The sequence below is a fragment of the Oncorhynchus clarkii genome, chromosome 6 (assembly GCF_045791955.1).
Source record: "Oncorhynchus clarkii lewisi isolate Uvic-CL-2024 chromosome 6, UVic_Ocla_1.0, whole genome shotgun sequence".
In the NCBI taxonomy this organism is placed as follows: Eukaryota; Metazoa; Chordata; class Actinopteri; order Salmoniformes; family Salmonidae; genus Oncorhynchus; species Oncorhynchus clarkii.
This window is the reverse complement of record NC_092152.1, coordinates 82,232,058-82,246,252: the sequence shown is the minus strand read 5'-3', so window position 1 is coordinate 82,246,252 and position 14,195 is coordinate 82,232,058. Positions and strand designations below refer to the sequence as shown.

The 14,195-nt window shown below is 45.8% G+C and overlaps 1 protein-coding gene across 2 annotated transcripts in view; it reads left to right on the top strand.

Moving 5' to 3' along the window:
* LOC139411711 (A disintegrin and metalloproteinase with thrombospondin motifs 17-like) overlaps window positions 1–14,195 on the top strand; it is a 196,321-nt gene that overhangs the window by 131,268 nt on the left and 50,858 nt on the right. For both annotated transcript variants that reach the window (XM_071158374.1, XM_071158373.1), the window contains exon 15: window positions 4,885–5,005. In XM_071158374.1, the coding sequence (XP_071014475.1) occupies window positions 4,885–5,005 (121 nt within the window). The remainder of the gene's footprint in view (window positions 1–4,884; window positions 5,006–14,195) is intronic.

Below are 14,195 nucleotides of genomic sequence, written 5' to 3'. Positions count from 1 at the left end.
GCACCACATTACACAGTACAATATAATACACCCTCCAGCACCACATTACACAGTACAATATAATACACCCTCCAGCACCACATTACACAGTACAATATAATACACTCTCCAGCACCACATTACACAGTACAATATAATACACTCTCCAGCACCACATTACACAGTACAATATAATACACCCTCCAGCACCACATTACACAGTATAATACAATACACCCTCCAGCACCACATTACACAGTATAATACAATACACCCTCCAGAACCACATCACATTACACACTACAGTATAATACACCCTCCAGCATCACATTACACAGTTCAATATAATACACCTTCCAGCACCACAATACACAGTATAATACAATACACCCTCCAGCACCACATCACATTACACAGTACAATATAATACACCCTCCAGCATCACATTACACAGTACAGTACAATAAACCCTCCAGCACCACATTACATTACACAGTACAGTACAATAATCCCTCCAGCACCACATTACACAGTACAGTACAATAATCCCTCCAGCACCACATTACACAGTACAATATAATACACCCACCAGCACCACATTACACAGTACAATACACCCTCCAGCATCACATTACATAGTACAATATAATACACCCTCCAGCATCACATTACATAGTACAATGGAATACCTCGGCTCCATCACAAACATACACACAGAAAAAACAGTCTCAGTCTCAGTCATTTCACAGAATGAAGGAGGAGAAATAGAGGGATGAGGGAGAGAGAGACAGAGAGAGACAGAGACAGAGAGACCCGTTCAAATAAATGCGCTGAAGGACCAGCTACAGTAGCTTCAAATTAATTATTGACCCCTCCATGTGAGGCTGAGCCATAGTCTAAGACTGTCCTTAGTCCATCAGTCCACAGTCCACTTAGCCTACAGTCCACAGTAGGGGTAGGCAACTAGATTCACCCACAGGCCAATGCTTGTCAAAGCGCATGGTTGGGGGTCCTTTCGGTTACTGGCCCAATACTCATTTATAAAAAATGTTATAAAAACATTTGACCCTCTTTTTTCTCCCCAATTGGTAGTTACAGTCTTGTCCCATCACTGCAACTCCCGTACGAACTCAGGAGAGGTGAAGGTCAAGAGCCGTGCGCCCTCCAAAACACAACCCCGCCAAGCACGCTTAACCCAGAAGCCAGCTGCACCAATGTGTCGGAGGAAACACTGTACACCTAGCAACCGTGTCAGCGTGCATGTGCCCGGCCCGGCCCACCACAGGAGTCTTCAGAGCGCGATAGGACAAGGACATCCCGGCCGGCCAAACCCTCCTCTAACTCGGATGACACTGGGACAATTGTGTGTCGCCTCATGGGTCTCCCGGTCGCGGCCGGCTGCAACACAGCCTGGTATCGAACCAGGATCTGTAGTAACACAGATCCTGCGCCACTCGGGAGACCCTACTGGCCCAATGCTCTTAACCACTAGCCTACCTGCCGCCCCATTGATGGATTGAGACGTGGAACTGTGATGCTCCAGCTGAGTACGGATGATTTTCTGAACGAGTCTCGACACCGGTGAGCATCTGGGGGATGACATACACCTCGTCTGGGATGAGGTAGACTGGTACTGGGAGGAGCTGAAGTTCATTATTCGTCCCAGGCTGAGTGGGTGAGGGACACACTGGTGGAGCAGAGAGAGCATTAGCAGGGTGAATGCTCTCAGAGCCATGGCTGAGTCAGATGTGACGTCTATGAGGAAAAGGTGAAGGAATATAATGCTTCTCACTTGCTCTTGTCACAATGCTGCGCAACTGGTTTCTTGTAAATGGCAGAGCAGGTCATATGCCGCATACATCAGCCGCTTCTAAATGTCAAATCTAAATGGTTTGGTCTTTTATGCCTGACGATGACTTCCAAGTGAAACATTGCACAGAAACACAGTGGAAGCGTTCGTCAGTGTGCAGGTCTCCATTCTCTACAGATATAGGATCTTAATTTGATCACCCTGTTGCAGGATAACTTTTGAGGTATTTGAGGTTTAAAAAGGCTTCTGAAGTTTGTAATTTACACTTAGAAATTTCCCGACAAATGTATCAACCCCTACAGATATGTCCGCTAATTATAATTCACATAATAATTCATATTTTCTGTTGCTGCTGTTGCAAACAAATGAAGATCCTTACATCTGTAATCTATCTTAATCAATGAAGTCAAACATTGGACAGCAAAAGCGGACAGTGATGCCAGGCCATAAAAAGTGTTTTGCCTTCCATTTACAATGTAATACTTAGCATCATTTTATATGACCACAATCATAGTGGAGATCATTTGACTAATCAATTTAGTCATTCAAGTCATGGCAAAGCATATGACATTGACTGATTGTGTGTGTGTGTGTGTGTGTGTGTGTGCGTGCGTGCGTGCGTGCGTGCGCGCGCGCGCTAGCCGCCAGGCAGGAAGTATGTTGTCATTAGTACCCTACTGTCCAGTGGTGGAGTGTTAGGGCTGATTGCTCCAATCTGTCACCTTCTCATTTTACTCAAACATGTATGGACGCACACACACACTCATACTAAAGCTAGTCTCTAGTTAGTTCTAGCTAGTTCCCACACTCCATCCTCTTCCTATCCTCTCTCTTTTACTTCTCTCAATCCTTCTATTATCCTCTTCTTTCCTCTCCTCTCTCTGTATCCTCCTCTTTCCTCTCCTCTCTCTGTATCCTCCTCTTTCCTCCTCCTCTTCCTCTCCTCTCTCTGTATCCTCCTCTTTCCTCTCCTCTCTCTGTATCCTCCTCTTTCCTCCTCCCCTTCCTCTCCTCTCTCTGTATCCTCCTCTTTCCTCCTCCTATTCGTCTCATCTGTCTGTATCCTCCTCTTTCCTCCTCCTTCCTCTCCTGTCTTCTCCTTCGGTTTCCTTCCTTCTTCTCCTCAGCTTTTCTTTTGCTACGTATTTATCATCATCTGGATGTAGGTAACAAGAGGAACGAGTCTCTCTCCACCCTCTCTGTCTCTGTCTCGCTCTCTGTGTCTCCCCCCCTCTCTCCCCCTCTCTCTCAGCCCTCCCACCCCCCCGGAGAAAGAGGAGAGAGAGAAATGGAGAGAGAGAAACAGAGAAAGAGGAGAGAGAAATAAAGCCCCTTGAATTGAATTGAAATGGAGAAAGAGGAGAGAAAGCAAAACGGAGTAAGAGGAGAGAGAGAGAGAAACAGAGAAAGAGGAGAGAGAGAGAGAAACAGAGAAAGAGGAGAGAGAGAAACAGAGAAAGAGGAGAGAGAGAAACAGAGAAACAGAGAAACAGGAGAGAGAGAGAAAAACAGAGAAAGAGGAGAGAGAGAGAGAAACAGAGAAAGAGGAGAGAGAGAACAGAGAAACAGAGAAACAGGAGAGAGAGAGAGAAACAGAGAAACAGAGAAAGAGGAGAAAGAGAAACAGAGAAACAGAGAAACAGGAGAGAGAGAGAGAAACAGAGAAAGAGGAGAGAGAAACAGAGAAACAGGAGAGAGAGAGAGAAAGAGGAGGGGGAGAGAGGGGGAAGTGTTGATGTTATGCTAAGCTACTCTGTATGAAATTTAGGAATGCTGTGAAAACAGCATCACAGAGAGGGGACAGAGAGAGAAAATCAGAAATGTTGTGAAAACACAGTCAGTCTTGTCAGAAGAGAAGCCTAAAGGCTGCTGGGTAAGAATGGAGACCCACATGATGCTACTGCTGCCTCACTGAATTAGCAAAAGTCAATCTTGGTCCAGATTCTCTGTGTCCATATGTTCGTAGTCTGTTTCAGCAAAATTGTCCAGATTGTGTGTGTGTGTGTGTGTGTGTGTTCTGAATCATCAAGTCCCTATGATCCAGATGTACAGATTGTATTTTATACAGAGTATTCAGCGTATTACTGACTCAGGCAGTCCAGGAAACAACACACACACACACACACACACACACACACACACACACACACACACACAAGGACTGACTGTGTTTATGTGTTTGTGCATGCATGTGTGTGCGTTCGTTCATCTGTCTGTTGGTGTGTAAATATTATTGTTTGTGTTTTACTGTTTGTGCTGCTTGGGAGTGTAAATGGCTTTGGGTAATTGGAGTTGTTAGTGAGTACACAGCTGATTTAACTCTGTGATAATTGCTGGGAAGGATTAAACAATCCCTAAACATACAATAGGTTATGTCCTGGTGAATCTAGACTAATATCACTGGCCTTGGATGTCTGAACGTATTATAGCTTCTCTTTCTGTTTTTACCATGGACCACAGTGTTCTGGGGTCGTATTCATAATGTTTCTTCCTTTTACATACTAATTATACAGACAGGGGGGAACTGATCCTAGATCAGCACTCCTACTATGAATAAAGGCCCTGATTCTCCAAGTCCTTCTGCTTCCTCTGTCCTTATTGACTGTCCCTTGAAGATCTGAATGGATTGAATAGGTGGCAGTTCCTCTCTACTCTATCGGACATACTAGATGGAGCTATTGGGATGTTTTGTACATCTATCTAATAGTTTCAAATCCATGATGAGAAGTCAGTGAGGGAAGGGGAGTGAGTTAGAGAGGATCGGAACAGCCTTTTCCTATTTCACTAGCATTGTTTTGGAGTCAGAATGCAGTCCACTAGTAGACCAACAGTACGGTCAGTGTTTATTCAGAGATGGACTTCATTAGAGTGCGGTTGCATCCCAATCAATATATCCTACCTTCTCCTGACGTGTACTATTGTCTACTACTTCCTACACATCTAAAAGCATAGTTTCCACCTTCCATCTTTCTTAAACCATTGAAGGGACACTTTGCTAGGAAGGAGAAATAATTGGGACGTAGCCTGTATATTCCTTGATGTTAAGTACTTCCTGTGTACTTTATTTTGTTATGTTGTCTACTTACTGTCTGCAGAAAATCGGCTGCGATGGCATCATCGGCTCGTCAGCCAAGGAGGACCGCTGTGGGGTGTGTAATGGAGACGGACACTCCTGTAAGATTGTCAAGGGAGACTTCAACCACACCAAGGGCCGGGGTGAGTACTGGGTTGGGGGGAAGTTCTAAACATGTCTTTTTTCAGTTGGGAATATCTGGGTCTTGTTCATAATGGCTCACAATGGAAAACGTGTTCAAACGTTTTGCAACAGAAATATAAAATGAGCGTTAGTTAAGTCCAGCTAATCCTTCCCTGTGTCTGTCTATTTTCTTCCGGTTGGTGCTTAATGAACATGACCCTGATGGGAACAGAATGGAAAATGGATGAGTGTAGGTTATTAGTCCTACTCCACTAAAAGAGAGGTCAGAAATGACAGGCAAAGATGAAGAGGACAGATTTGGTGTACACCAGTTAGAGTTACATTGGGCCGTCAGTCTTTACCTGCTACACTGGACGCATTACTGTTGGCTAGCGCTAGCAGAGCGCATGACATTTTTGTCAACTTTTCTCTGGCGGGAGCCACACATTAATATATTGAAAATAGAGCCCGAGTGTAAATTTGAGGCCCTTTATCTACTTGTGGATACTATTTTTATGTTTCTGTGTTCAGTAAGAAAGAAGTTAGAGGTAGTTTCGCGAGCCAATGCTAACTAGCGGCTAGCATGCTAGCTAATTTGCCTAAATCCCAAAGTATCCCTTTAAGGCATTTAACCTCTGGTGGAAAGTCACCGGGAACAATCTTAGCAAGGTGCCCTACAAACACTAGGGTATCTGGGATATCTGTAGCCCTCCAGTATCACTAAGCATGTAATACACACACACACACACCGGTGCCTCTGTCCCCCATAGGTAAAGTTCAGTTTCACAGGCAGAGCACTAGAAATGGCATTTAAGGCCGAACGTTAGGTTTTAATTACAAGATAACACCCCATTATTCCCTTGTAATGGCTTGAGGCCTGTGTGTGTGTGTGTGTGTGTGTGTGTGTGTGTGTGTGTGTGTGTGTGTGTGTGTGTGTGTGTGTGTGTGTGTGTGTGTGTGTGTGTGTGTGTGTGTGTGTGTGTGTGTGTGTGTGTGTGTGTGTGTACCTACTAAAAGGCGTGCAGATGGTCTGATTGTAATGCCGCTGAAGGACAGAAGCTTTCTTTCTTTTCTTTTTATTTGTATTTATTATGGATCCCCATTAGTTCCTGTCAAGGCAGCAGCTACTCTTCCATTAGTTCCTGTCAAGGCAGCAGCTACTCTTCCTGGGGTTTATTATGGATCCCCATTAGTTCCTGTCAAGGCAGCAGCTACTCTTCCTGGGGTTTATTATGGATCCCCATTAGTTCCTGCCAAGACACCAGCTACTCTTCCATTAGTTCCTGCCAAGACACCAGCTACTCTTCCTGGGGTTTATTAAGGATCCCCATTAGTTCCTGTCAAGGCAGCAGCTACTCTTCCATTAGTTCCTGCCAAGACACCAGCTACTCTTCCTGGTGTTTATTATGGATCCCCATTAGTTCCCGCCAAGACACCAGTTACTCTTCCTGGGGTTTATTATGGATCCCCATTAGTTCCTGCCAAGACACCAGCTACTCTTCCTGGGGTTTATTATGGATCCCCATTAGTTCCTGCCAAGGCACCAGCTACTCTTCCTGGGGTTTATTATGGATCCCCATTAGTTCCTGCCAAGACACCAGCTACTCTTCCATTAGGTTCTGCCAAGACACCAGCTACTCTTCCTGGGGTTTATTATGGATCCCCATTAGTTCCCGCCAAGACACCAGCTACTCTTCCTGGGGTTTATTATGGATCCCCATTAGTTCCTGTCAAGACACCAGCTACTCTTCCTGGGGTTTATTATGGATCCCCATTAGTTCCTGTCAAGACACCAGCTTCTCTTCCTGGGGTTTATTATGGATCCCCATTAGTTCCTGTCAAGACACCAGCTACTCTTCCTGGGGTTTATTAAGGATCCCCATTAGTTCCTGCCAAGGCAGCAGCTACTCTTCCATTAGTTCCTGTCAAGACACCAGCTACTCTTCCTGGGGTTTATTATGGATCCCCATTAGTTCCTGCCAAGGCAGCAGCTACTCTTCCATTAGTTCCTGTCAAGACACCAGCTACTCTTCCTGGGGTTTATTATGGATCCCCATTAGTTCCTGTCAAGGCAGCAGCTACTCTTCCTGGGGTGTATTATGGATCCCCATTAGTTCCTGTCAAGGCAGCAGCTACTCTTCCATTAGTTCCTGTCAAGGCAGCAACTACTCTTCCTGGGGTTTATTATGGATCCCCATTAGTTCCTGTCAAGGCAGCAGCTACTCTTCCTGGGGTTTATTATGGATCCCCATTAGTTCCTGCCAAGACACCAGCTACTCTTCCATTAGTTCCTGCCAAGACACCAGCTACTCTTCCTGGGGTTTATTAAGGATCCCCATTAGTTCCTGTCAAGGCAGCAGCTACTCTTCCATTAGTTCCTGCCAAGACACCAGCTACTCTTCCTGGTGTTTATTATGGATCCCCATTAGTTCCCGCCAAGACACCAGTTACTCTTCCTGGGGTTTATTATGGATCCCCATTAGTTCCTGCCAAGACACCAGCTACTCTTCCTGGGGTTTATTATGGATCCCCATTAGTTCCTGCCAAGGCACCAGCTACTCTTCCTGGGGTTTATTATGGATCCCCATTAGTTCCTGCCAAGACACCAGCTACTCTTCCATTAGGTTCTGCCAAGACACCAGCTACTCTTCCTGGGGTTTATTATGGATCCCCATTAGTTCCCGCCAAGACACCAGCTACTCTTCCTGGGGTTTATTATGGATCCCCATTAGTTCCTGTCAAGACACCAGCTACTCTTCCTGGGGTTTATTATGGATCCCCATTAGTTCCTGTCAAGACACCAGCTTCTCTTCCTGGGGTTTATTATGGATCCCCATTAGTTCCTGTCAAGACACCAGCTACTCTTCCTGGGGTTTATTAAGGATCCCCATTAGTTCCTGCCAAGGCAGCAGCTACTCTTCCATTAGTTCCTGTCAAGACACCAGCTACTCTTCCTGGGGTTTATTATGGATCCCCATTAGTTCCTGCCAAGGCAGCAGCTACTCTTCCATTAGTTCCTGTCAAGACACCAGCTACTCTTCCTGGGGTTTATTATGGATCCCCATTAGTTCCTGTCAAGGCAGCAGCTACTCTTCCTGGGGTGTATTATGGATCCCCATTAGTTCCTGTCAAGACACCAGCTACTCTTCCTGGGGTTTATTAAGGATCCCCATTAGTTCCTGCCAAGACACCAGCTACTCTTCCTGGGGTTTATTAAGGATCCCCATTAGTACTTGCCAAGGCAGCAGCTACTCTTCCTGGGGTTTATTATGGATCCCCATTAGTTCCTGTCAAGACACCAGCTACTCTTCCTGGGGTTTATTATGGATCCCCATTAGTTCCTGTCAAGGCAGAAGCTACTCTTCCTGGGGTGTATTATGGATCCCCATTAGTTCCTGTCAAGACACCAGCTACTCTTCCTGGGGTTTATTAAGGATCCCCATTAGTTCCTGCCAAGACACCAGCTACTCTTCCTGGGGTTTATTAAGGATCCCCATTAGTTCCTGCCAAGACACCAGCTTCTCTTCCTGGGGTTTATTATGGATCCCCATTAGTTCCTGCCAAGGCACCAGCTACTCTTCCTGGGGTTTATTATGGATCCCCATTAGTTCCTGCCAAGGCACCAGCTACTCTTCCTGGGGTTTACTATGGATCCCCATTAGTACCTGCCAAGGCACCAGCTACTCTTCCTGGGGTTTACTATGGATCCCCATTAGTTCCTGCCAAGGCACCAGCTTCTCTTCCTGGGGTTTATTATGGATCCCCATTAGTACCTGCCAAGGCACCAGCTACTCTTCCTGGGGTTTACTATGGATCCCCATTAGTTCCTGCCAAGACACCAGCTACTCTTCCTGGGGTTTATTATGGATCCCCATTAGTTCCTGTCAAGGCACTAGCTACTCTTCCTGGGGTTTATTATGGATCCCCATTAGTTCCTGCCAAGGCACCAGCTACTCTTCCTGGGGTTTATTATGGATCCCCATTAGTTCCTGCCAAGGCACCAGCTACTCTTCCTGGGGTTTACTATGGATCCCCATTAGTACCTGCCAAGGCACCAGCTACTCTTCCTGGGGTTTACTATGGATCCCCATTAGTTCCTGCCAAGGCACCAGCTTCTCTTCCTGGGGTTTATTATGGATCCCCATTAGTACCTGCCAAGGCACCAGTTACTCTTCCTGGGGTTTACTATGGATCCCCATTAGTTCCTGCCAAGACACCAGCTACTCTTCCTGGTGTTTATTATGGATCCCCATTAGTTCCTGTCAAGGCACCAGCTACTCTTCCTGGGGTTTATTATGGATCCCCATTAGTACTTGTCAAGTCACCAGCTACTCTTCCTGGGGTTTATTATGGATCCCCATTAGTACCTGCCAAGGCACCAGCTACTCTTCCTGGGGTTTACTATGTATCCCCATTAGTTCCTGCTAAGACACCAGCTACTCTTCCTGGGGTTTATTATGGATCCCCATTAGTTCCTGCCAAGACACCAGCTACTCTTCCTGGGGTTTGTTATGGATCCCCATTAGTTCCTGCCAAGACACCAGCTACTCTTCCTGGGGTTTATTATGGATCCCCATTAGTTCCTGCCAAGACACCAGCTACTCTTCCTGGTGTTTATTATGGATCCCCATTAGTTCCTTCCAAGACACCAGCTACTCTTCCTGGGGTTTACTATGGATCCCCATTAGTTCCTGCCAAGACACCAGCTACTCTTCCTGGGGTTTATTATGGATCCCCATTAGTTCCCGCCAAGACACCAGCTACTCTTCCTGGGGTTTATTATGGATCCCCATTAGTTCCTGCCAAGGCAGCAGCAACTCTTCCTGGGGTTTATTATGAATCCCCATTAGTTCCTGCCAAGACAGCAGCTACTCTTCCTGGGGTTTATTATGGATCCCCATTAGTTCCCGCCAAGACACCAGCTACTCTTCCTGGTGTTTATTATGGATCCCCATTAGTTCCCGCCAAGACACCAGTTACTCTTCCATTAGGTTCTGCCAAGACACCAGCTACTCTTCCTGGGGTTTATTATGGATCCCCATTAGTTCCTGCCAAGACAGCAGCTACTCTTCCTGGGGTTTATTATGGATCCCCATTAGTTCCTGCCAAGACAGCAGCTACTCTTCCTGGGGTTTATTATGGATCCCCATTAGTTCCTGCCAAGACACCAGCTACTCTTCCTGGGGTTTATTATGGATCCCCATTAGTTCCTGCCAAGACACCAGTAACTCTTCCTGGGGTTTATTAAGGATCCCCATTAGTTCCTGCCAAGACACCAGCTACTCTTCCTGGGGTTTATTAAGGATCCCCATTAGTTCCTGCCAAGACACCAGCTACTCTTCATGGGGTTTATTATGGATCCCCATTAGTTCCTGTCAAGACACCAGTTACTCTTCCATTAGTTCCTGCCAAGACACCAGCTACTCTTCCTGGGGTTTATTATGGATCCCCATTAGTTCCTGCCAAGACACCAGCTACTCTTCCTGGGGTTTATTATGGATCCCCATTAGTTCCTGTCAAGACACCAGTTACTCTTCCATTAGTTCCTGCCAAGACACCAGCTACTCTTCCTGGGGTTTATTATGGATCCCCATTAGTTCCTGCCAAGACACCAGCTACTCTTCCTGGGGTTTATTATGGATCCCCATTAGTTCCTGTCAAGACACCAGTTACTCTTCCATTAGTTCCTGCCAAGACACCAGCTACTCTTCCTGGGGTTTATTATGGATCCCCAATAGTTCCTGTGAAGGCAGCAGCTACTCTTCCTGGGGTTTATTTAGGATCCCCATTAGTTCCTGCCAAGACACCAGCTACTCTTCCTGGGATTCAGCAGCATTAAGGCAGAGATATGCAATAAAAATATTACATGACATTACATAACACTTTTCACAACACATTAAGTGGGTGTCCTCAGGCCACTACTCTACTACCACATATCTACAACACTATGATCATTCATTCTGGACAAAAGCAGGAATTTTTATTCTAACCTTAAGATAACATTGGCCGTTCACACACAACTCTGACACACTGTAATGGCAGTGTGAACAAGCGTGTGTTAGTGTGTGTGTGTGTGTGCGTGTGCGTGTGTGTGTGTGTGTGTGTGTGTGTGTGTGTGTATGTGTGTGTGTGATTGAGAGGTGGAGAGAAAGTGAGAATGAAGACGAGAGCAAGGAAGAGGGTATGTACAGTGTGTGTGTGTGTATGTACTGTGTGTGTGTATAGTGTGTGTGTGTGTCTGTACAGTGTTTACTGGGTGTGTACAGTGTGTACAGTGTGTACAGTGTGTGTACAGTGTGTGTGCATGTGTGCATTTGTAAGACAGGATTATGAATGCCTTTTACCCAATTCATTAAATTTGCTAAAGCCATTCCACCTGCCTCCGCCCCTTCTCTCCTCTCCTCTCCTCTCCTCTCCTACCCCCTCCCCTCCTCTCCTACCCCCTCCTCTCCTTTACCCCCAGTCTCCTCTAGCCACTGTAAGAGGGTTTCTACCTGTGTGATGGCTAAACCAAGGGCTGTCCCCAAGTGTTTCTCATGTAAGATGCCTGCTCTGTGTGTGTGTGTGTGCAGTGCGTGCGTGTGTGTGTGTGTGCGTCCTGCCCTGACTGGAGTGTACACGTCGGTAGATGGGAGATCCAAACCTCCTTGGCTTCTCCTGGGATCAATAGTCAAAATGCAGATGGTCCACACACACACACACACACACACACACACACACACACACACACTCACACTCACACACACATTCACACACACACACACACACACACACACACTGTGGATCCCAACAGCTCGGCATGGTTTGGCTTCCCGGCCCTCCTCCTGATGAACACACTGGGATACCTCGTGGTACTTCCTCATCCACCTGGGTTGTGGGAGAACAACAACAATATTCCAATGGCGAAAATGATTAAGAAACATATTGAAAATCTTGAACGTCATATTGTTAATCCCAGGAGAGCCCAGAGGAGGATGGGTTGGGGTTTCTAAGGTCTGGCCTGCAAAGAGCCTGTCTTGTAATTCCCAGAGTAATGGCTGTAAATGAACAGTGTGTGTGTGTAATGGTGTGTAATGGTGTGTATACAGTAACTACATACAGAGTGGCAATCAACGTAACCCTGTGGTGTTGGTGATGGGTAGGGCCTGGAGTTTTTTCCATTCCATGTGACCTGACCAAGAAATACTCTGGGTCTTAGCGATGGGGTGTTGTTGTTAACAGTGTTTCTGGGTGTGTGGTTTGTGGTGATCTAGGATCAGTTTTAGACTCCCCCCAATCCTAACCTTAACCATTAGAGGGGGAGAAAGCTAAACTGATCTTAGATCAGTGTCAAGGCTAGGGACACTTCTTACTCGTGACTTGTTCCTGTGTGCTGTGTAAAGAGATAATAGCATGGTTGTGGTAATTGCAGATCCAGCCCTGTAGGGCGGCACTACGGTGAGTACACACAGGGAGTCTGTACATAGTGGGGGGGCAGTAAAGAAGAACAAAGCAGCTCAACTAGGCCGAGGGGACTTGATTGTAGTGTAAGACCTGTGTGAAACTCTTGAGTTTGGTGTCAATCATGCATTGATGTCAAGTTTGTTACGTGTGGATCTCAGGTTAGGATGTGGCCCCTTGAGATACAGGAATAAATCAAACTCAGTCTGGTAACACTAAAAAACTAAACAAAAACAATTGGGACAATAAAGAGGCATATATGGTGAAAGTTTGGAAGAATAAGCTATTTTATTTTCTCAGAAACGGTTGTATAGATACTGTGCTTTGGGATCTATTGTAGAGAGGAGGTTCTGCATCTCAAACGGCACCCTATTCTCTATGTAGTGCACTACAGGCACTATGGGTCTTGGTCAAAAGTAGTGCACTAGATAGGGAATAGGGTGCCATTTAGGATGCGCTCGGGTCTCTCTTGACTCCACAGAGCTTAACAGTCCCATTACACAGGGGTCAAAACCCCAACCTGTGCCATTTTGTTGGGGGTTCCTCCTATTGCAATTATCTACATTATGGAAGACCCTCTCCTCCCCTCTTTATATATCCCTCTTTTGTTCTCTCTCTCTTATTCGCTGATGTATCTCTTTCTCTCTGTTCTTCCTCTTCTCCCTTCCACTCTCTCTCTCCCTCCCTCCCTTTCTCTCTCTTACTGTGGGTCTTTCATATCTCTCTCCACTCTATTTTTTGTTTCCTTCTTTGACACATTTGTGTGTAAGCCTCAAAAGTAACAGTGGGACCACAGTCAGTCGCCCGAGGGCCTGGGAACCAACGAGCTGCTTTGTATCATCACTACTGCCCAAACACTAGTGGGTGCTTGGATGCATGTCTGTGAGGAGGGAAGGGCTGGCAAGGGTCTAATCAGATCTCTGTGCTAGAATCAAATGAATGATTCAAAAGTGATGTCATAAAGCGGAAGTAGTGTATATGCAGTGGGATCCTCAAAATGATTGGATCATTTTGCTCACATATACTTCCTGGTCTCTTATATGACACCTGTTGAATTCAGAGCCGTACATCTCAATGTGTGAATCCCAAATGCCACCGTATTCCCAATGTACAGTGCCTTGCGAAAGTATTCGGCCCCCTTGAACTTTGCGACCTTTTGCCACATTTCAGGCTTCAAACATAAAGATATAAAACTGTATTTTTTTGTGAAGAATCAACAACAAGTGGGACACAATCATGAAGTGGAACGACATTTATTGGATATTTCAAACTTTTTTAACAAATCAAAAACTGAAAAATTGGGCGTGCAAAATTATTCAGCCCCTTTACTTTCAGTGCAGCAAACTCTCTCCAGAAGTTCAGTGAGGATCTCTGAATGATCCAATGTTGACCTAAATGACTAATGATGATAAATACAATCCACCTGTGTGTAATCAAGTCTCCGTATGAATGCACCTGCACTGTGATAGTCTCAGAGGTCCGTTAAAAGCGCAGAGAGCATCATGAAGAACAAGGAACACACCAGGCAGGTCCGAGATACTGCTATGAAGAAGTTTAAAGCCGGATTTGGATACAAAAAGATTTCCCAAGCTTTAAACATCCCAAGGAGCACTGTGCAAGCGATAATATTGAAATGGAAGGAGTATCAGACCACTGCAAATCTACCAAGACCTGGCCGTCCCTCTAAACTTTCAGCTCATACAAGGAGAAGACTGATCAGAGATGCAGCCAAGAGGCCCATGATCACTCTGGATGATCTACAGCTGAGGT